Source organism: Nicotiana tomentosiformis, chromosome 9 (assembly GCF_000390325.3).
Source record: "Nicotiana tomentosiformis chromosome 9, ASM39032v3, whole genome shotgun sequence".
NCBI lineage: Eukaryota > Viridiplantae > Streptophyta > Magnoliopsida > Solanales > Solanaceae > Nicotiana > Nicotiana tomentosiformis.
In genome coordinates this window covers 59,518,611-59,542,541 of record NC_090820.1, presented here as the reverse complement: position 1 = coordinate 59,542,541, position 23,931 = coordinate 59,518,611, and the positions used below count along the sequence as shown (strand labels likewise).

Sequence of the window (23,931 nt, the reverse complement as noted above, 5' to 3'; positions counted from 1 at the left end):
TCACGAAATGGTATTAGACCTGAAAGCAATGGCAATGACAAGAGATAGGCTGAGAGGAAGAAAGACGGGATAGAATTGTACTTTATTTGGTCAAACCCCAAGTGTTTTTTAAGCCAAAAAGCAACAAGTTAGGGTGGCTAACTTATAGCTTTTGCCTTGTTTTGAGTTCTTTCATCTTAAAAGCACTTGGCTTAAAAGTTATTTTAAGTTTGCCAACACTCAAGCAAGAGAAAAATGCTTTTAAGTTGGTTTGACTAGCTTTTAAGCCAATTTGAATACCCTCTAAGTCCCAACAAGTCATGTCACAAAGGGTAAAATGGGGATGTAAGATTAACTAGTTTCCAGGAAGAGAAAGGTCTCAATTTTGGGGACAAACTAAAATGAAGAAGTGTCACATATTATGGGACGGAGGCAGTATTATCTAGGAAATCGGAAACCTTAAATTCTCAATTATGATGTTCATGGAATGAATCCTATGAAGTTGGAGTCAAACAACATTGATAAGTTTCACATATTAAGATATAAATCTTGCATTCTTAAGGTTTGGGAAACCACTAAACAAAGATTGAACATGTGGGAGGATCTGAATGAACTCTGCTCATTTCCCCCGTATGGAGTGTTCTGCTTCTTTGCTTCAATATCATTTGAGAAAGAAGCTCTTCCACTTCAGTTTGGTGTGATTAAAATGATATGCTGGCATGTAAGTTAAATGAAATGCTATAAACCATTTGATTTTTTGTACTTTAACTGTTTCTTGGAAACACTAATATGCTAAACAATGTTTTGTAACAGGATATCACAACAACTTAAAGCTCTTCTAACAGCTCTGTAGCTCTTCAGTCCACCAAAAATTATATTATGATAAGTAAATATTTCATTCAAACACAACAGCTATTGTTATTCATGTAAAGAAGCTAGGATAGACTAAATGATAAAGGGACAGAATGATTCTCACCATCTTTGGTAAAGAAGGGCTCTTCCTGTCCATTGCATTATAGGATAGTAATGCCTTGGTTTCCTGTTGCATCTTGAAACTCTGGAGGGCTGACATCTTGTGTTGTTTACCAGTCACAAGGGCCTCACACTGATTCTTTACTTGATCATAGGGTATCGGTGTAGAGGAAAGAGGGAAGTTTGCAACTTGTCGGGCACTTTCCAGAACCTACATGTGCAACAGCTAGTGTTATGCACAGTGGTGAAGCCAGAAAATTTAGTAAGGGTGTTCAAACTTTGAATAGATAAATAATTTCTTTTAGATGAATTGGTGCAACGAAAATTTTAAATCAAACTACTCTCCCCTTTGCATTTTATATGACCTTATTTCCTCTTTGGTTTGATAAAAAACGAATTTCTCATTTCTAAATTAAATATAGAACAAATTAACTTATACTTCCTTTTTATCATTAACAACAACAACCCAGTAAAATCCCATAAGTGGGGTCCGGGGAGGGTAGAGTGTATGCAGACCTTGCCCCTACCCCGGAGTGGTAGAGAGGCTATTTCCGAAAGACCCTCGGCTCAACATTTTTACCATTAATGAAAGCTTTTATAGCCACTTATAGCATATTTAAGACAACAAGCTCCAAATATCTTATAACCATACAGATGTTATGGTATACTGTATTTAAGATAACAAGTTGCCAATCTTTTTTCTTTATTAAACTACATGCCTAGTTAAATAGTTTCACATAAATTGAAATAAAAAGAATAGGTAATATATAATTAAATCATAAAAACACTTGTAATGGAACTAATAATTGTATAAATTAAAATAACATAAATAATAATACACAAAGTATAGTTACTATCACCTATATGAGCAGACCAGTACGAAAGGAGAAGTACAGATGCCCCAGTCAGGAGGTGTGAGAGGTTGGCCTTGGGGGGTAAGAAGAAGGGTAGATGTAGGCCAAAGAAGTCTTGGGGATAGGTGATCAAGCGGGACATGGCGCAGCTTGAGCTAACCGAGGACATGACCCTTGATAGCAGGGTGTGGAGGTTGAGAATTAGGGTAGAAGGTTAGTATAGGTAGTCGAGCATTTCCCTTTGTCTTCCTTAGTTCAATAGTATTAGTGTTTGTATGGTATCCCTTTTATCCTTAGTTTGCTATTACCACATATCTTGTACTGTTATTACTTGCCATCAGTACTCCCTTACTTTGCTATCAATACATATCTTGTACTGATTGACGAGACGCGAAGTGGTGTTAACGCGAGACTGAAAGTTTGGAGACAGACCCTAGAGTCTAAAGGTTTCAAGTTAAGTAGGACCAAGACAGAATACTTGGAGTGTAAGTTCAGTGACGGGACTAGTGAAGCGGACGTGGACGTGAGACTTGATACACAACTCATCCACAAGAAAGATAGTTTCAAGTACCTAGGGTCTATAATCCAAGCTCATAGAGAGATTGACGAGGATGTTACACATCGTATTGGTGCTGGGTGGGTGAAATGAAGGCTCGCATCCGGTGTCTTATGCGATAAGAATGTGCCTCCTAAACTTAAAGGTAAGTTCTACAGAGTAGTAGTTAGACCGACTATAATGTATGGGGCAGAGTGTTGGCCAGTCAAGAATTCTCATGTCCAGAAAATGAAAGTAGCAGAAATGAGGATGTTGAGATAGATGTGCGGGCATACCAGGATTGATAAGATTAAGAATGAGGATATTCGGGCAAAGGTAGGAGTGGCCCCCCATGGAGGACAAAATACAGGAAGCGAGACTTAGATGGTTTCGGCATGTGAAGAGGGGAAGCATAAAGGCCCGATAAGGAGCAGTGTTATCAAAGGCGAAAAGCGCAAAAAAACTCCAAGGTCCGTTGGGGCTTTAAGCGCAAAGCGCAAATAAAGTGTGGGCTTTAAAGAAAAAAGGCGCAACTAGAGAAAGAGTAAAAATATGTATATGTAGTCTAAGACCAATAATTATAAGCATGAATAACAAATATATGGACAAAGAAATTGAAAAAAAATTACAAAGTGAAATATCAATTATTTAGTGTCGCCTTTTCAGAATTACACTCATTGGCAAGGGAAAGTATGGCTTAGAGGCGAGGCGAAGCGCTCAACTGTTTTGAGTCTCGCTTCAGGGCTTAGCGCACTTTAAGATGGCCTTTAACAACACTAATAAGGAGGTGTGAGAGGTTGTCCTTAGAAGGTCTTAGGAGAGGTAGAGGTAGGCCAAAAAAGTATTGGGGAGAGGTGATTAGGCAAGATATGGCTTTGCTTCAGCTGACCGAGGACATAACTCTTAATAGGAAGGTGTAGAAATCGAGAATTAAGGTTGTAGACTAATAGGTAGTTGTGCGAGTTTCCGGACATTTCCAGTGTTATTAGTGGCAGTTTTGTATTCTAATTATACGGATTTCTATCTTCAAGTTGTTCCTTTCGCTTTGTTTTATTTTATCTTGGTATCGGTATTGCTTGTTGCTACTGTTCTTTTTTCATTTTTTCTCGTGCCAAGGGTCTACTGAAAACAGCCTTTCTACATTCACTGTAGGGGTAAAGTCTGCGTACTATCTACCCTCCCCAGACCTCATCTGTAGGACTATACTAGATTTGTTATTGTTGTTGTTGATATGGACTACGTACTCGAAAAATAGTGCATATAGAATGACATGTCACATGAGATAATCAATTTCATTAAGAGATCCTACAAATTGAAATGCGCCTAAAGTCATAATTTCAACTGCATTATTCTCAATTCCTCCTTTTCTTTTCTTCTATTTTTTAATTTTTTTATAAAGGAATAAAGTTTTATTGAATATTTGGGCCCATATCTAGGAGGTATATCAAAAAGTAAAAAAACTACAAAAGAGATTGGATTTTTTATGAATGACCCAATTTTGTATACCTCATGGGTGCACCAAATAGAAATAATGAATAAGAGGCTATTCCTTAGCAGTGCAAAAATTATTTTCTACCCTTCAAAAGCTCTCTTATTTCTCTCTCTAAACGACCCACATAAGCGCAAGTGGAGCAACCTTCAAGGCCATTCGTCTTCTCCTCCATCTTCAGAGTTCCAGCAAAATAACACATATTTCATAGTGCATGGCATCACCAAATGTATTCCAAACCATCTCAAGAATTTACACCTAACCTAGAAGCTACCCAACAATGTAAAAGGAGATGATCCACGTGAGGTAGGTAATCTTCCTCTTGCTCAAACTCTCTGCATCAAGATCACCCCTCTTGCTGCTAGCCAAGTGAAAGAACACACCTTTCTCAGTGCCTTAGGAATCCAAACAAAGATATATGGAAAGACAATCTCCAACTTGATCAAAAGCTTCTCATAATATGACTTCAAAAAAAACTCCATTATCCCCCCCCCCTCTCCCTTCCCCCTCCCCTCGAGATATCATGGCAATCATGTGGCGTGCTTTGTTGTGACGCAGTTCAATCAGGTTTTAGAATTCTATCCCTTCCCAATAACTAAAATTCCTCTTTTTCTTATGTAATGCTCTTGTAAAGGCATACACAGCTTTAAGCATGTCCCCCATGTGTCTATGACACAAGCTGCCTACTTTAAAATATTCTTTTGTTACTTGACCTTGGTAACATGAGCGATCAACAAAATGATGTATACTACCACAAAAGGTATTCTTACCTTTTCTCTTTCATGTGGTGATGCTAGATGTAGTGAATTTAAGAATCCTTAAAGGACAAGGAACAGCTGTGACAATATACATACTGCTCTTTGTTAAAAATATCAGGTGGTTAATTTCTTCTCCAGAAGAAGCAAAATCTTAGTGACTCCTTTTCTATCAGTTTAGTGATTTAAGTGTCAAAGAAAAGACAAGCAGAGAATCGCATATTGTAATTGATGGATTTGCAGCTCATTTATAATTCAGCCAATAGGAAAAAAACTTATTTCATCAATATGACCTTAATTGCCAGGAAAAATGAAGAAAAAAAAACAGCTAATGCAGCGGACCATCATCTTTCTGAGCGATCCAGGAACAGAGGGCAACCAGTTAGTGTTCATGCTACAGTGAATCTCATGCATAAAAAGATTGCTGCCATGTGACCAGGAGGTCACGGGTTCAAGCCGTGGAAACAGCCTCTTGCAGTAATGCAGGGTAAGGTTGTGTACAATAGACCATTGTGGTCTGGCCCTTCCTCGAACCCTGCGCATAGCGGGCGGGAGCTTAGTGCACCGGACTGCACTTGTTTTTACGAGGTAGGTATAGAAGTCTTATCAGAGTGCAGTTTCTTATTAATTATGCGACGAGACATAGTGAAATAATCCTCAACTTTTTTAAAATTAATATTCTTGATCGAGAAGTAGGAATTAAGGTTTGTCTGAGATTATAGCTCATAGAGCCTTCTTCTTGTAAGTAGAACCAGGGATAGCCGTGCAAGTATTCGACATCTGATTAATGATTTTTTCCTTTTAGATTTCATGTTGTTTACAAGAACTTCTACGGTTTCCCTAAAAAGAAAACCCTCCTTAGGCAATTTTTGGGAATCCTAGTTTGTTTATAACTCATAGAGCCTTTCTTATTAGCAGAACTAGGGACAACTTTGCAAATATTCAACCTTTATGGTTAATGATATTCTTTTAGCTTTCATGTGCTTCACAAGAACTTCTAGGGTTTGCCAATATTAGCCCCTCCCAAGGCTTTTCTCTTGGTTTACCTCCAATAGACTTGGGTCATAACATGATTCAGAATAAACCCCTGTGTACTGTGCTTCCTCTTCATCAAACCGGTATTAGAACTGAAGATGGTCTACCCCATTTAAGGACAAACTGGACATGCAGTGCTCCCACTCAAGAGGAGGAAGCACCAAAATTCATCTGTATAAAATTCAAGAGATTCATTTATTCCTTAAGAGAGTGGCGGGACTTCAAGAGGCATTTGGGAGGCTCCCCAAAGAGTATAATGTGCTCAAAGTGATGGTCAAGGAGGAGGACCAAAGTTAAAGTAGTCCAAGTGAAGACCGGGAAGACCAAGGTTGACCTTTGGCCATTGACAATTGACGGGTGGACTAAAGTTGGAAGTTACCGGGATCTCGAAATTATCGGCCCATGACCATGTAGCGGTTATCATTTTCCATCTTTGACTTATTTTAGTTACTTGGACTTAGCCTTGTTATATTTTAGGTTGTACCAAACGGGTTTGGCCCAATACTTAGTACTAATATAAATAGCTTTAGGTTAAGAGTCTTGGACACATTTTGGGTGACATTTAATATTGAGAGGGCTAAGTTTCCCTCTTGTTTGCTTGAATACTTCATAAAGGTTGCTTACAAGTGTGTATCACTTAGGGGGTAATCCTTTAACTTTTTTATTATATTTGGGTATAAATTTTATGCATAAACTACTAAATTTTTTCGTGCTTCGTGCGGTCTCAGACAACGATATATATTAAAAAATAAAACAAATTTAGCTCATACATTCACATTATGAAAGTTTGTTAACCACTTCTTCCAAATACATAGAAAAAACCAACAAAAAGAAACAAACATATAACGCAAGATATATATATATATATATATATATATATATATATATATATATATAGTAATAATCTTCCTTTTACTTTGTTGAATTCAAAAAAAATGTAAAGCCACCAATCTTGGCCATATTGTCATCAAATTAATAATTTTCAAATTAAATTTCCTTCACTTTTCATTTGTTCCTTTTTCATATTTTTTTTCCTTCGTTTCCTTTTTCTTTTTCCTTTTGTTTCTCTTTCCTTTTCCTTTCTTATTTCCTTTGTCTCTTCCTTATTTGTAACTTCTCTTTCTAGCAAGAACTACAGAAAAGGTTAATTTTTCCTTTTATGAGCAAACATATTATTTCTTTTTCTCATCTCAAGTCTTTTAAAAATTCCAAAAGAAAATCAATTTATTTCTCTGAATAACTCCTCACACCATTCTAAGACTTCCATCCCTAATCTTATAGATACCATAGGCACCCACCACACATATGTAGAGGGGGGAGAAGAGACAAAAGAAACAAATGATATCTTAACCCCATGTTCAAAAGCTTCACTCGATCCGAATATCAAGCTCACCTGAAGATTTTAATTGTAATTTCTACTTGTTCATGATATTAGTTTTCAATTTTAGATTTTTTTCCTACTAACGTTGTTACACGAAAGTTAGTTTTTTATCAAAGTGACAATTGCAGCATTTAATGTATATATGATTTGCAGGTTTAAATCATTTAAATTTGATAGTATGATATAAGCTTTCTGCTCACAGGATAACTTTGTTTTGCCATCACCTTTGGAGTATTTATTTCTTTTTCTCTTAATCTTATTTTTCAAAATAAAAAGCACGGTTCTTTTTTACCTTTAGGATGTTTCTACATACGAATGTAAAACCCGAATATTCAATGCAAAAATATTTAGAAAGAACAAGACTTCATTCACGACTTACTGTAATTTTAAACCAAATCACATAAAATCTTCAATTCTCAAAGTGAAAGAGACAAAAGAAGAAAAGAAACATATACACTTTGCAGTTCAGAAAAAAAAAATAGAAGACCCACTTGAAGCTTTTGCTGGAACTGTCGCATATCCGATGGATTTCATGCTAAAGTAAATTCTTCTATGCTAGGTAATGGATTGAGAAGAGGAAGAGTGTGGATATATCATGTGTTGCAACTTTAATTACCCTCCATTAATTTCAAAATTGTTGAAACCGTCTCATTAGTGAGGATTTAGGAAGTGTCTGTAGCATCGTAATAACACATGCATGGATAAAATGATGGGGCACAAAGAATATGAAAGAAGATGAAAAGGCATAGGTGTTGAAAAGGTCTCGTTAGCAAGGATGTAGGAAGAGTCTGAAGCATTACAATAGCAAATGCATGGATAAAATGAGGGGATACAACAAATATGAAAGTAGTCTAAAAATGGCATAATATGCATTAGTTATTCAGTTTAAGAAACGGTTGATTTTCTAAATTAAGAGGTGTATATAAGAGGTGTCTTTTGGTTGTTCAAGAGGTGTATATAAGAGGTGTCTTTTGGTTGTTCAAGAGGTGTATAGCACAAAAATTGAAGAAAAAGTAAGAAAATCCAAAAATTTGAGATAAAAAATAAAAGGCTTTCTTGGCTTTAGAGAGTGCCAAGCCACCTCCTCTATGTCCTTCAAGATGGAAGGTTAATTGACTTTTGTTCAATTGGTTGTCCATTATCATAGTTTAGGTTCTTTACACCTCTTAAATATCATCTATCTTCTTCTGTCTTCTCCTAATTCTTTGTTTCCCTTCTCTTTTAGTGTTTGCTTTGGTTTGTTGGTCGTCACCATGCCAGGGTTGGAAGATATTATAGTGAAGCTTCAATGGATGGAAAATAAAGATTAACTCATAAGTCATAAAGAAAGCAATTGTCATATTTTTTGTGGCATACCTGTGTTTTCCTAAAAAAGTTACTCTTATAGGATATCAACAATGATTCAGGAGATGATAATTTCAGCTGGGAATCTCCACCTTTTTATGATGTGGAGACAGATAACACAGATTTCAACCTTTCTAAGTTTCTGCCAGACGACGATGAGGAACAGCAACCACTGATTGTTTAATAGGAATTCATAAGAATTTAGCCAACAAGAATTTGATCAGACTCAGATTTATTCACTAGCAGATCCACAAGGATGGAGATAGCCTAGCAAGAGTTTTTTGGTGCATCCCAACAACCATGAATTCAAGTACAACAGCTTTGAGAGTCAAAAAGACAATCTCTAAGAGACACGAACTTCAATCTAATCACATTAGGGAAAATCCATGAAAAATCAAAAAGTTCCCTTGTCATGAACATGACACGATTATGGAGGTAAAGCATGCAACTGTGTAACCGTGATGTGATACCGTAAATTTAGATTATATGCTATATAAGCAAATGATTACTGTACAGAGGGCAAGAGATGCAAATTAAGAGAGTTAGCACTTACAGAAACTCCAGTTGGCAGGAAAAAGAAAGGAAGGACAGAAAGGATCACCTGGACATCCTACTGATCAAGGAAGGCCAAAAATGAGGACAAATCTTTTTCCAACCCAAGGAGAGCTGATGCCAGAGGGACAAACAAAGTTATTGTTCAAGTGTATTGTTCATACTACAGTCAATCTGGTTTACTTTTCTTTAGTCCCAAGGTAACTTAGGAGTTACCGGAATGTAGCTTAGGAGTTATTAGACTGTAAATTCTTAATGCTGTTATTTGATTAGGTGTAATGCTCAGGTGTTTGTTTTGTAGTTTTAGGACTCTCTTGATTAAGAAAAAAATGGCAACCCTAGTTTGTTTGGGATTTTAGCTTGTAGACGACAACTTTGCAAGTGTTCAACCTTTGGTTTTCATATTCTTTTCCTTTTCTAATCAGGGCTTTCATGTTCTTTTCAAGAACTTTTAGGGTTTTGCTAAAAAGTACTCTCTTCATCATAATCTTGGCCTTTGGTTTCCCTACAAACTAGGGCTTCAACTCGACTTGAAGCATAAGAGACAGAAAATGGAGAAAGTAGGTTTGCCTAGACATTACCAAATTTCTTTTCTTTTTTGCATTCCTTTTGTCTTCATTGTCATCTTATTCTTCTCAATTTTCCCATCTTTTTATTTCTCCATCTTCACCATCAATCTAAGCATCCGCCTCCACTGCAACTGAGCAGATGCTACCCGAATCCTGATCACCACCACTATCGTGCCTGATTGACACCGATACAAAGGGGCGGGAGAGATCATTCATTTTCGTCCTTTTTGTTACTATGCTTCACTAATGGGAAGACAAAAGATAGGCGGAACCCCTGATGCCCCATAAAGACAAGTGTCGAGACATATTTCTCTATTCTTTGTTCCCTCTTCTTAGTCTCTTTGCAATGGCGCAAAAACCAAGTGGATTTTCAAAGTTTTAAATGTTTAAAAAAAAAATGTGTAAGCAAAACTTTCCAAAGACTAATCTAGAAGATTAACAACTAAACAAATATCCCTAAACATGTGTTTCTAAGCAGTTACTCACCGATTCTAAAAGCTGGTTCACACTTAGAATGTCAAGGGAATTGATGGAAAGAGAGGTCTTTCGACCTGATTGGCTTCCATTAGCATCTGAAATTGCTTCTTCATCTATGAGGGAAGGAGGTGCCATGACCTGATAGAGTAAAGAAACATAATTAACTCTCTTAAAGAGCATATTTGAAAGCCATGCGGTTGGGGTGGAAGAAAAAGTTCAAGAGCCCTCTCTTTGTATCACAAAAGAAAAAGTAACCAACTAGACATAAATATATGTATATGTCAAATACAGAAAATGATTCCTATTCAACCTCATCAAAAGTCTCAAACTCAATCTGAGCAAGTGGAGAGCAGGGGTGAGGTGTTTCCATATACAAAGGAATTCCAAGTGGATATGCATCGTCTGGTTCAAACCTTTCCAAGAGTTGTTTTCTTATGCTTGATAACTCATCCTGGAAAACATTAGCCAAAATTCAACATCCTGTTCCAGAAGAAAATGAGAACAAATCCTGTACTAAGAAGCTCATGTATTTACTAAGAAGCTCATTTATTTACTAGTTTATAAACCATAAGAGGGATATTTTTTCCTTTCCTGGGTATAATCATCCAGTATCTGGAATGCACTAGCCCGACTAATCTGGATACACACAGCGTAGGGCCTATTAAATGAGAAGCACTCCTTACCAGGAGTTTCTCCATTCCCCAAAAACGTTTTACGAAAGAGGAAAACAAGAGAATATATTGACAGCGGATCCATTTTCCGATGAGTTTGCATAAACAAGATACAACATGTTTGTAACTAGAGCAGATTATGCTCCAGTCAAAGACTTTCATCCTTCAGTAGCAGAAAACTCATGGAATCGTTTAAGATAGTTATTCAAATCATGCCTTAGTATGTGGATATTAATTTCATAGATTTCAGGTCACATTTCGAATCATCTAAAATTGATGCAACATTATCATATCGATAGGCTAAGTTGCAATTTTTATCCAAACAAAAGCTATTTATTCTACCTACTTTTATTTCTACTCTGTTAGTTTCTAAATAAGTCGATAAACTTCATTGTTATAACACCAAGTCGGTGTCACAAAAGAATGTACTAGTAGTGTCTATGACTGAACCTGAGGCAACCACAATCTTCCATCAAATTACCCAGCTATACAACGTGGGTTCTTTGCACCAAAAATAGAAATTTAAGGAGAAAGACCTTTTATGCTTTCTACATCGTTCTTGCTATTTTGAAACAATCTTCTTTCTACTCTAGATAACTGCATTCAGCCAACAAATTAAACTAGCTATGAACGACCCAAAAAAAAATGTCATTAATGTGTATTAGTCTGTCTTCCCAATAGACCAAAGTTCCTCACCACCTATGAGGTTATGAACTTGCATCGTACATCAAATTTTGAGAAAGTCGATACCTGTGACAATGTTCGGCATTTAGTTGTGAAGTGCAACATAATGATTTCTTTAAATTTCTCATCATCTAATTCTACTGCTGACAAGGATTTCAAAGCTGCAATTTCATCTTCCGGTGACCCATAACCATATGCTTCGCTACCAGATGCTTCAGATGCAGCTTGCAGCCTGACATCTTCACCCAACTTAAGATAAGGATCAACCTATTAACCAAACACTTATCACATTTATTACATTTATACAAATCAAATGATATTAAAAAACATGGAGAGCTGATGAAATTTGGCCTAACAGCAAAATTGGAAGAAATCAACTAATTATCCAGCAAACTAAACATAAACTCAAAGAGGCTTGGGAGATCAACCATTTCGTCTGTCAGTGATGATTCAACCACACGAATTAGTTCAGGGAGACTTCCCGCCCTTGCTGAACAGATGAGCATATATGATGCCAAAGTAAATAGAGACCTTCTTCTAGATGGTTGTAAACCTCCTTCAGTAAACAGTGAGTAAAATAATAGTCAATATTTGCACCAAAAGACATTAATTCTGATAAAATTAAAATTTTCATAATGCAAGATACAGAAGTAATCGTCGACAACCCAGTCAGGAACTTCAAGTGATTGAAATTTTTATCAGGTCGTAGTACTGATGCCAATTTATTCTGTGAAACCAAACTAAATAATTCTATTCCCCAAGTATGTAAAATGGTGGAACTTGATAGTGAACCCAACTCACCTTCTCTATCCATCGAAATACTCCTCAGAGAGAAGGCTAACTGAAAAGATCGAACAAGTGCCATGTGACTAGAATTCTGCAATTAGCAAAACTAACTATTATGTGATTGATGAAAACAGTTGCAGAACAACATAAAAGATGGAGATCAAGCAAGATAAGACTTATAACAGTTTGTCTAGATTTCAAAATAGCCTTTGTCAGAGATTTCTTTGGAGAAAATAGTTTGTGCAAAAGAAAAACCTGTTTGGATAATTGTAGTTTCTTGAAGTTTTCTGAATGTTGTGTGAATGGAAATAACCTTTTGGTTATAACTATTTCCTCAAGGAACTTTTTCACCCAGGAAACTTTTTCGAGAAAACACACTAACCAAAGAACATTTACAAATTTATTTCTACTTTTTTCAACACTCACACGTCCAAACAGCACCTTACAAGTGAGACAAAATTCATGACGTTTCCCCATGCATCTCTGGATAGAGTTAGACACTTGGGATGCTTTAAAGAGAAGGCCAGAAATAATAAAGAAAAGAAAACATTTCTATGGTCAAGGATTTGTCACTAGAATATTGAGAACTGTAACTGCGAAAACGTATATGACAAAAGAGATTGGTTTGAACCTTTGATCGACTGAAAAGTAACACAATTTTGTATGTATGGGCCATCGCATCAAAATTGGAAGGTGTATTATCAGTCAGTGTTGCCTGAACCCAGATAGATGAAAGCAGAAGACTCAATTGGTGACTACTCAACCGAAGTGAAGTGAGATCCTGGAATATTTCAGAGAATTAGACATTTAATCAGCTTAAAAAGAAAACAAAGTCATGGACATTACTTGCAATTAAAAGAAGACATTAGTGCTTCCATACTGGTTTCCTATCAGGGAGAGCATCCTTGAAGCTACAGGATTGACTTCGAGATCGAGAATCAGCAGATTGATGTGAATGGCGACTGACATCTTCATTTTCTTCTCCCACTTCTCCATCTCTGGAACCATTTTCATCTGTGTTTCCATTTTGAATGGAGAAACTCTTAGTTCTCACCTTAGCCAACTTCCTTGGTGATTGGACTAGAATACCCTGGGAAAAATTTCTACTATGTAGAGATAACAAGTGACTGACAGGTGCCATAAGCACAGTGGAGAATATATGGTGTGCTCCAGCTCGTGTTTCATGGTCAGTGTGTGCCATCGCCAAGAGCAAGTGGTGAAAGAGGGCATCTGGAAAAGCCTGAGGTCGATTGAAAGCATATTAGACCATTTGCAATACATAAAAGTTACAAAACCATGTATCAGGAGCTCTACAACAGATTCTAGTTACCTTCCTGTAATATGACACATTAGGAATGCAAGAGACAATTTGTGCTGTGCGATACACAACGGCAATCATTGTTCTAGCTGCCACGATGCTCGCTGGAATGTTCTCTAGCACCATGCCCATCATATCAAGTATAGGCCCCATATCAGCAACCTGTTAATGACATAGATGTCATTATAAAAACACTGCCTTCACGTAAAACATACTGCACATAGTATGCTCATGCAAATCAGCAAATGAAGATCTAAAGTTAGAAGTAATAATAAAAATACACCATTCACCGTATAACGGCACTTGGTTCGTGCACTCTCCCAGAGGCAAGTAGGATGTTGATGCTTGCTATCAATTGTACTTGGTGATAGCAAGCAGCTTATAGCGAAAAACTATAGAAATACATTGAGCAGACAAACATTAAAATCAGAGATAGAACTTATCCCCAGAAACTATAAAAAAAAATTGACCAACTTATTATCAACACAGTTTTGTCTGAAAGCATCAACATTGGCCTTTGAATAGCGCCAGAAGCTAGTACATAGTCTAGTGAGTATGCCTTTAGAAGAGTAGTTGCTGAAATTTGAAACCTAGTCCAAAGTAGATCATTAGAATTACTTAATGGTATAAATTCTAGGAAATCAAAAGATTTCTATTTCTATGAAAAACTTATTCTCGTGATTGAGTGAAAGAGAAGTAGGCCAAACAAAGGACTACACAGTGTTTATCTTGTATTCGCTTGCAGTGATTAAAACTAACCCTCTCCTTGGGTCTAGTACGTGGTATCAAGGTTATTCAACTCGTAGCTCTAATAAGCATGCATTTCTGGTCCATACAATTCCTTCTTTTTTCTTTTTGGATGAAGTCTGGTCCATACATATCTTTATTGGCCATGGAAGCTATAGAACAAAACTTCAACTCTCAAACTACAAAGTGAATTGTTTCGTCAAAGACATCAAACAAGAAAACATAGAGAACATATGGAAACAGAATAAAGGATAGCGGACTGCAAGTAAACTTAGATGAAGCCAATTTACTTCATTGACAATTTGCTCAAACAAAAGAAAAGTTCAGAATATAATGCACATGCTTGCAGCCAATTGAAAACCAAATTATCCAAGACAAACCTTATTTGAGAGCTGTAATATACACCTCTCTAAGGCAGACTGAAGATTGGAGTTAGAATTATCTAATCTGTCTTTCGAACTAGATGCTTCAGCTGAATACTGCATGCACTTCATTAAATGCTTAATCAGGTCACTAATGACACCAACTATTGTTGTGGAAGCTTGCTCTTTTGCATTTTCTGCCAAGTGTGTGACCACATTAACTATACTAATCTGTATGTCAGGCTGCTTGACAATGTTCTTATGATCCAAGTGCTTGACCAAGATGGATAGCAACAAATGGGAATTCTCACCTGGGGTCAAAATCTGTGTAAGGGAAAATTGAACGAGCAACAGACAAACAAAGAACAAGGGGCCCATGAATCACCTGATTCCTCTAACAAGCACTGCAAATCCATGAGCACTGAGCAGGCGAGTCCTTTCTCTGAAGCCCAATAGTTTTCAGTGTCAAAACAATGATAAAGAGGTTCAAGAACCCGCCGTACACTAGTCGCTTCTTTTGTCAGTAAGGCCATGTTACGTAAGCAAATTCTGGCCCAATAAGAGGGGCTTTTGGTTGTTTCTCTGATTAGAGTTAGACAATAATATAAAGTAAGACCATAATCTATTACGGTACCAGGCGGAGAAAATAATTTTGCTTTTTTAGGTATATAACCTTACATTGAGGATGTCAATTTTATATCTGCATTCATGATATTTGGCAAGGAGGAAACCTTCTTGCTCATATCAGGGAAAGATGAGCTGTGATCGTCACTGTTCAACACTCCTTGAATCCACTGTTCAGGTTGAGATTGTTTACCATCTTGTCTGCCATTCTCTAGGTTCACTGTGAAAGTAATGTAGTTCTCCAAAGTCGCAGTGATAATCTGCATTATTTTCATGGCAACATTAGAAAAACAAACTGGCAGTTGGAGAATTTCATGATTCGAAAATTGAATAACTGAGTAACATTGAAATAATCTTACATGATCGACGTCCATGGAGATGTGGGACTGCTCCCCCATAAACCACACCTAAAAGAAAAAAGAAAAGATGAAAACAAAAGAAACACAGGAAGAGAAAGATGAAAAAAGGAAAAGTATAGGCTCCACAGTGTAGCCTAAAGAGAAATTAAACAAATAAAAGGAAACAAAAATATATATGCACTTCCAATAAAATTGATGCACACGAAAATGTGAATGTGTAGCTATTATGACAAAGTGGTCCTTAAGCTTCATGACCTTAATAGCATATAAGTTGTTTACTACTTTAACCTTATAAACAAATAGTGAACCCCATACTAGATTGAATTACCTTCCCTTTACCTGTTCTCTTCAAGAACTTTTTATCATCTCTGGATGCACAGCATTAAGTGAATTTCTTAAAATAACGGAAAGGAGTAATCTCTAACTTACTACTTGAGAAATTAGAGCTTAGACGTTATGAAAAAACTTCCTATCCTAGTTACAGAAGCCGCACTAGAAGTAGTGAATCAAATAGGCACCTTTCCTCAATTACAATACACTTGAAACTTCCTAATTTTATCCGATGTCCCTGAAGGGACAGTTTTATACACTTGAAACTTTTACAGTTACTAGCTAAGTATCTGTGTAAACTGGTCGAATTAGCTGGCAAAACATGACATATAAGTAGATATTTACCATCAATTGAATAAGGTGCCTCCCTGTCATAATTTCCGTGTCAATGAGTTTGGACAGGCACAAACATCGAGAAATTAGTCTTTGAAGTGAGTTAAATTATTCCTGACACCAAAAAAAAAGGTACAGTGCCACATGCAATTGTCACGAGTATAAGAGCAGCTATCGGGAAAGGTTAATCAAGGATATACGTAACAAGCTTTTATCACCATATATGAGCACCTCCTAGTTCTAACTGGTGCAAGACATGTCCAGTCAATGTTTTTGAGAGAGAGAGAAGCGCAAAAAAGCAACAAGGGCCCGAGAGAGAAGCGCAAAAAAGCAACAAGGGCCCGAGAGAGAAGCGCAAAAAAGCAACAAGGGCCCGCTTCACTTAATGTGAGCCACAATGTTAGTAAAACAACAAATGCAGCTAAATCCTTCAAAGAAGGTAATATCATGTCCATGTCACCAAGACCTAGTTATTCATAATATCAGAAAACACCCCAAAACACCTGAAGTGGTTCCAAGTTCAGGTACTTGAGATTTGTGCAAGTATAATGAAATAAAAATATAGCAGAGAGAGAGAGAGAGTTGTGTGTTTTTACCAAGACAGCCAGAGTTTGCATTCCTGCAGACCGCAAGCGCAGGGCTCTGCCATCATCTCCAATTTCTCGAGCTAGTTGACACATTTTAGGTATAAGGCCTTCTAAGTTGAACATATACGTACCATCCATCTGCTTAATATGGAAAAGGAAGAGAGCTTAAATCCACTTTTTAACAGCAACCCAAAATACTTTCCAGGTTCTTCTAAACCCATTTATCAAAACCACTCCATTGTCCTTCGCTCAGACCACTTCCATGGGGTAAACCCAATCCACCAAGAATAAAAACCCAAAAGCGCCCCTTGTTGGATAGGTGTACTAATATTTCTCTTCTCATCCATCAAAATTTACATCCTCCTCATGGTAATATAATGTACTTGCAACACTATAATCCTAAATCCTAACAGACATCAGTGCTTGGTACCCGGCTAGAGGCTTCAAACTTATGATAGATCAGTAAAAGACACAATGATGCATTACCAAATTACTCAGTGGCATTTATATTCCACGACTACCCAGTTCACGTTATTGGTTCAGATACATGAGCCGAGTACAAGTACTTCAAAATACTCTTTCATAAGGATGGTATCAGTACATATTAACATCTATTTTTCTTCGGCACACAAACCTGGCAATTGATGAAGTCGACGAGAGTGTTGCAACCTAAAATCTGCATCTCATCATGCTGTGTCTGTTCAAAAAGAGTGCGGATAATCCCCAATAGACTAGTAGCATATAGTGGCCTGCAGTTGTAAATTTAAACCATTACATTATGTTTGAACTGCATAAAGTGTAAAAGTAACTGAAGTAATAATTGTATGCAAAGCTTTAACTGTATCAGTGCAATAGAGTAAAACTGTATATCACATGCATAGATACTGATGCTATATCGGAAGAACATTTCCATCCAAAATTAACTTAGTCAACTAGATCATCATAGATAGTCCATTTCCAAGTCAGAAATTTCCGCGAAATAGCTAACTATTATGACTTGAATTGTGTACAGACATATTTGAGGTGGCATCTACAGGGACTAACAAATGTTATTTCAGTATTATGGTTCATTGCCTCAACAACAACAACAACAACAACATACCCAGTGTAGTCCCACAAGTGGGGTCTGGGGAGGATAGAGTGTGCGCAGTCCTTACCCTGCCTTTAAGAAGATAGAGAGGTTGTTTCCGGTAGACCCTCGGCTCAGGAAAAGATAAATGGAAGGGCAATAACAAGCAAACCAAATCTGACACCGAAGCGAAAATGCTAACAGAACTAACACTAAGAAATGCAAACAGAAAATCAAAACAAGGCAGTAACAAGTAATAACAGAAGTCTATGGATACGAAAATACACAAAAGACACTAAGTGATGTATTAGAGCTGCTGCTACAAACACGGACAATGCTCGGCTACCTAACTTGACCTTTATACTCAACCTCCACACCTTCCTATCCATGATCATGTCCTCAGTAAGCTGGAGCGACGCCATATCTCGCCTAATCACCTCTCCTCAGTACTTGTTCGGCCTACCTCTACCTCTCCGTTGGCCCTCCAATGACAGCCTCTCACACCTCCTCACCGGTGCATCTGTACCTCTCCTCTTCACATGGCCGAACCATCTAATTCTCGCCTCCCTCATCTTGTCTTCCACTGGAGCCACGCCCACCTTGTCCCGGATAACTTCATTTCTAATTCTATCTAACCTGGTATGCCAGCACATCCATCTCAACATCCTCATTTCAGCCACCTTCATCTTCTGGACATGGGAGTTCTTGACTGGCCAACACTCCGCTCCATACAGCATAATCGGTCTGACCACCGCTCTATAAAACTTTCCTTTAAGTTTTGGTGGCACATTCTTATCACACAGAACACCGGAAGCGAGCCTCTATTTCATCCATCCCACCCCAATACGGTGTGTGACATCCTCGTCGATCTCCCCATTCCCTTGTATAACTGAACCAAGATACTTGAAGATGATTTGTGAATCCAGCCTCACATCTTCGTCCACTTCCTAAGTCACGCCACTAAACTTGCACTCCAAGTATTCTGTTTTGGTCCTGCTTAACTTGAAACCTTTAGACTCCAGGGTATGCCTCCAAACATCTAACCTCTCGTTGACACCACCACGCATCTCGTCAATCAATACGATATCATCTGCAAATAACATGCACCATGGCACCTCCCCTTGAATGTGTCACGTCAGTGCGTCGATCGCCAGGGCAAATAGAAATGAGCTGAGGGTTGACCCCTAGTGCAACCCCATCACAACTGGAAGTGTTCTGAATCCCCTCCAATTGTCCTCACCCGAGTCTTTGCTCCATCGTACATGTCCTTAATAGCCCTAATAAAAGCAACAAGAACTCCTCTAGCCTCCAAACATCTCCACAGCACCTCCCTCGGCACTTTATCATAAGTCATCTCTAAGTCGATAAACACCATCTGTAAATCCTTCTTCCGCTCCCTATACTGCTCCATCAACCTCCTAACAAGGTGAATAGCTTTTGTAGTCGAACGACCCGGCATAAATCTGAATTGGTTCTCTAAAATCGACACAATCCTCCTCACCCTCAGCTCCACCACCCTCTCCCATACTTTCATAGTATGGCTCAGTAGCTTGATACCCCGATAGTTGTTGCAATTTTGTATATCACCCTTGTTCTTATACAGCAGGGTCATTGTACTCCATCCCCATTCCTCGGGCATCCTCCTTGTCCTAAAAATGACATTAAATAACCTAGTGAGCCACTCCAAGCCCGCCCTACCCACGCACTTCCAGAACTCAACCGGTATTTCGTCTAGACCGGTCGCTCTTCCCCTGCTCATCTTATGCATAGTCCCCCTCTACCTCCTCAGCTCTTATACGCCTGCAATACCCAAAGTCCCGACGACTCTCGGAGTGTTCTAAGTCACCCAGCACAATGTTCCTACCCCCCTCTTCGTTTAAGAGTTTATGGAAGTAAGTCTGTCATCTCCGTCGAATAAGGGCCTCATCCAACAACACTCTATCATCCTCGTCCTTGACGCAATTCACTTGATCCAGGTCACGAGCCTTCTTTTCTCGCACCTTGGCTAGTCTGTGCAATTTCTTATCTCCTCCTTTGCTTCCAAGTTCTTCATACAAGCATTCAAATGCGGCAGTCTTAGTCGCGGTAACTGCCAACTTCGCTTCCTTCTTAGCCACCTTATTATGATTCATTGCCTCGTTTCAAGAATAACTAGATCTCTATCAGTAACGTCAACACCAAATATAGGCAACAGGAAGCAAGAATATAAGTCACCAACCAAAAGTGGGGTGAGATTAAAACAATCTCATTAAGGAAATAACATCTTAAATGAAGCAGAACAGAGGTAGATTGTTTTTCTATTTTGACAAGTTAAGGTATGAATCGACGAAGATGTTTTGATTACAGGGATAGGCTATCTGAACCCTTTTAATAAGATTTTTTTTTTTAGTTGTGACCTAACTAAGACAAATTCAAAGTAGTTCCAGCATCCCGAACTGGAGTTCTGACCAGCTTGCTCACGCCTCTCCATTCATTAGGTTTCAGGAAATATTTAAAACTAGGTCTTTATCTTTTATTCTGGGAGGGGATAGGTACTTCGTAAGGTCAACCGTTCCCAAATGACTTCCATAACAGTTTCTTAGAACAACTCTTATGTTTGCTTTCTCCAAAAGTTGCTTTATAACTCCGAACTCTTTTATATTCTCAAAAAAGTAACAGACAGGAACAGTTTATCAGAACAGGAATAGATCTAATGTGGATTTCCATCAGGTACATAACTCTTGATAACCAGTTGAGGTCTATCTTCAGCCCCTCTACAAAGGGAGAGGAATTTACTGCTGAGGTTTCCGTTCTTTAAGTTCTAAATTCTTGTGTACCTTTTCTTTCATGGATAAATGGAACTTTATAGAACTGCACCATGGGGTTGCAAAAACCAACCTAGTAATTTAACAGATATGCATATAAGAAATGAAGAGCCTTTCTAGTTCAGTTGCAATAGAGAACGTTAAATCTAGCTTCTTCACTGTTACCAAAACAACTTATAAAGCAATCATGTGATGATCCTCCTCTACACAGAGATTTTAGAGCATAAAGATAGAGAAGATCCAAATTTCTCCATATAGGTACATAAGTATCAAACTTACATGTGCTCCTTACATGAAGATAGCAGCTTCCTGTAGATGACGGTAACAACCTTTACGGAGCCAAGGTGCTCATTTCGCAAATCTTTGTAACACCTTTGCTCCAGGTATTCAGTAATCTGAATCACATTGATCAGAAATTAATTATTAAGGGAGACTCCTGACACCAAAAAAGCTTTCCAAAAAATAGGTTAATATTATATTACTACCTTAGGAATGCGGAAAGGGTTTTTGGAAGCATACTCGCAAAGTTTGGCAATCTTTCTATCATTTGGCTCAGCATCCTGCAGAGAAGAAAATAAAGTAACAGCCAAAAATTGAGATACGGCTATAGGTATAAGTCAACAAAATGGAGGGACCTGTGATTTGGGGAAAATCTCAGCAAGGAGCTTCTTGTAGCGTTTAACAGGCTGTCTGGACCTTGCGCGCAATGATGGGCAAAAGAAGCAGAGATTACCACATGCTGGCACTACTTTCCTTGACATCACCCCCATCCTTGAAACCCAAAATTCTAATTTAACTTCTTTTCTTCAGGGTCCGTCCGTCCCTCAATAATGTCAAACTACAAGCATCATCATGAGATTAACAACACAAATCCAAGAAATCGAGCAAAAATTAAATAAACAACACCCACCCACCAATTGAATTCAGCACTTGAGATCTAGATCCACCCCAATGAGCTATCTCAAAAATTGAACCTCCTTCTTCTTCTTCGGTTGCAAATTGGACGAACTTGTCAGGCAATAATTAATTGTTTTAGCAACAATGATTTAATAAGAAAATTAAAGTTTTCAAACAAAAATTAACATACTCTTACGTCTTATTTTTAACCTGGGATTATTAAGTCAAAGGGGAGGGCAGAGGATGACAACTCTCCCCCCTTGAGGTTTTTCTTTTCCAAAACAATCCGTGAAAACTGAAAACTAGTGTAATTATTACGGCAAAGCAAAAATGAAAACTAATTATTCCAGCAAAACAGAGATTGGACAAATTATAGGATAATATATTTTTCAAAAGTAATTTATTTTCTATGTCCAAACAAGGAATATCTATAAATACTGGGTGTCACCAACATACGTGAAACGGGCAGGTCCAGCCTGGACCAAGTTAACTGTTGTTTGTCAGCAGTGAAATAATCAAATTTAATATTTTACTTTGGCAGAGAAGTTCAACTTGGAGCAAATACTATTTGCCACGCCCAAAAGTAGAGGAGCGCCACATAGCGCCCGGTGCCTTAAAACTTGGGATAAGTGTACTCATGTTTCTTTTATTCTTAGCTCCCGCTTGCCATAAATGTTTGCTTCATTTGTTTATTAAATATGATCATATTTTGGGGGGAAAAATTAAAAAAAATTAAATTTTTAAAAATTAGTTTAAGACAGTTTTTTAAGCGAAAATTTCTCTTCCAATTTCAACTTCTTTAAATAAAATGCATGTCCAAACATAACTTCAACTTTCAAAAATTATTTTTCAACACAATTTCAAAAACTCTTTTTTCAAGTTTCAATTAAATCTACGTCCAAACGCTAGCTTAGATTTGGACCATGCATGCCCCATGGTAAGAGAAATCTCAAAAGGATTCAAAATTTATCAACGCTCACCATAAAAGATAATAAATCTTTCAAAAAGTACATAATTTCATGAATACAATGACAACATTCTATACATAATTACATAACCCACTTTATACTCGGAGCTTCAATGACAAAAACTACTTAAACGTATAAATAAACTAGACTCAAGATGCCCGCTGAAACAAAAGCGGGCTCACCATAATCAGCTAGATAAGAGGGGTAGATGCACAACGAGTAACCAAACAAAAGTACTCATATAAATTGGCAATTTCTTTATAGAGCATGGAACAAGACATATAAAGAAAACATGGAGAGACAATATGCAAATTCAAAAGTTCAAAACAATAACAATTTTATTTTATAAAGTATTTGAAAGTTTGATCATTAAACAAGCCATACTTTTAGGGGGAAGTCTATTAATTAATCACCGACATAATTACTAAATCATCATGTGCACGACATGGAGTCCGATATCGGCCAGTTCAACTAAGTCTTATCATGTGGTTCGACATTCATATGCTAGCATTTCATTAATCCCAACCAAGGGAGACTATCTAATCACCAAAACCAATAGCATGGCCATAGTCTTATACCAGCACGTCTAACTTCGGGTATCGGGCACCTTCGGCCAATACCTCCTTGGTTATATAATAAAACTTCGAAAATATTTTATTTTATTTGGCACCTTTGTGTCACGTCCTTAAACTTAAACTAAGCGCATGTGCGACACTTGACAATTTGCTCACGTTCTTGCACAACTTGCTCACGATCTTGCTATGTCAAGTTAGCCTAAACTAATATACTCAAGATCGCTAAGGGAATGCTAGATAAGGAAGACGAGAGAAATTTGCCAAAGGACGTTTTTTTATCATAGAGAACTTGATTGTTTTGCTTGGTGAGTTACAAATAAATGCCCCTATTTATACTAGTCACCTAGTGGCTAGTGTGAATAATAATTATTCCACAAGTCCTTCAATATTTACAAATAAGTACACTGATGTCGTGTTATAATTTCATATATTTGACGTTATTCACCCTACTTGCTTGTTGTTTGGATACTAATTTATGCGACAATTGAGCTTAATAGAGTTTATTTTACGTGTAGGAATGCTTGGATATGAACTGGAGAAAAGTTACACAAAATGGTACCTCGAAGCTACAAAATGGACCAATAAAAGAAGACGTGCAAGGCAACGAAAAGTCACAACCCTAGATAGTGCAAGGCTTTGTCCAAGGCATTGTCATTGGTGCCTCTGATGGCGCCTCGCATGGTAATGTTGGTGCCTCGCGGGGGTAATGTTGGTGCCTCTGACAATGCCCCGCGCCGACGATGCTTATCCGAGCCACTTTTATTTCCTCATTATGTTTGGATATGTACACCTCAACCCTACCTTATAAATACCTCCTAAACTTAGTTTTTAGAGAAAAGAACATAATTGGAGAATCAAAAGGCCACCGAACACTT

General features: G+C 37.6%; 1 protein-coding gene across 8 annotated transcripts in view; it reads right to left on the bottom strand.

Annotated features, from left to right (window-relative positions):
- Positions 1–21,881, bottom strand: part of LOC104116668 (protein SEMI-ROLLED LEAF 2) — a 38,018-nt gene extending 16,137 nt beyond the window's left edge. The window contains exons 1-20 of one of the 8 annotated variants that reach the window (XM_018777821.3): positions 21,710–21,877; positions 21,527–21,624; positions 21,252–21,454; positions 21,102–21,176; positions 20,896–21,011; positions 17,378–17,492; positions 16,753–16,881; positions 15,494–15,541; positions 15,189–15,394; positions 14,896–15,092; positions 14,529–14,821; positions 13,414–13,563; positions 12,964–13,323; positions 12,715–12,864; positions 12,099–12,174; positions 11,726–11,853; positions 11,364–11,564; positions 10,253–10,393; positions 9,952–10,080; positions 956–1,162 (exon numbers count right to left, since the gene is read on the bottom strand). In XM_018777821.3, coding sequence (XP_018633337.1) covers positions 956–1,162; positions 9,952–10,080; positions 10,253–10,393; positions 11,364–11,564; positions 11,726–11,853; positions 12,099–12,174; positions 12,715–12,864; positions 12,964–13,323; positions 13,414–13,563; positions 14,529–14,821; positions 14,896–15,092; positions 15,189–15,394; positions 15,494–15,541; positions 16,753–16,881; positions 17,378–17,492; positions 20,896–21,011; positions 21,102–21,176; positions 21,252–21,386 — 2,856 coding nt within the window. In that variant the 5' untranslated portion in view covers positions 21,387–21,454; positions 21,527–21,624; positions 21,710–21,877. Of the gene's footprint in view, positions 1–955; positions 1,163–6,529; positions 9,794–9,927; positions 10,081–10,252; positions 10,394–11,363; positions 11,565–11,725; positions 11,854–12,098; positions 12,175–12,714; positions 12,865–12,963; positions 13,324–13,413; positions 13,564–14,528; positions 14,822–14,895; positions 15,093–15,188; positions 15,395–15,493; positions 15,542–16,752; positions 16,882–17,377; positions 17,493–20,895; positions 21,012–21,101; positions 21,177–21,251; positions 21,455–21,526 lie in introns of those variants that run through there. The other 7 variants (XM_009627569.4, XM_070184524.1, XM_033661419.2 and 4 more) reach the window with 7 other exon arrangements.
- Positions 21,882–23,931: the final 2,050 nt, after the last annotated feature.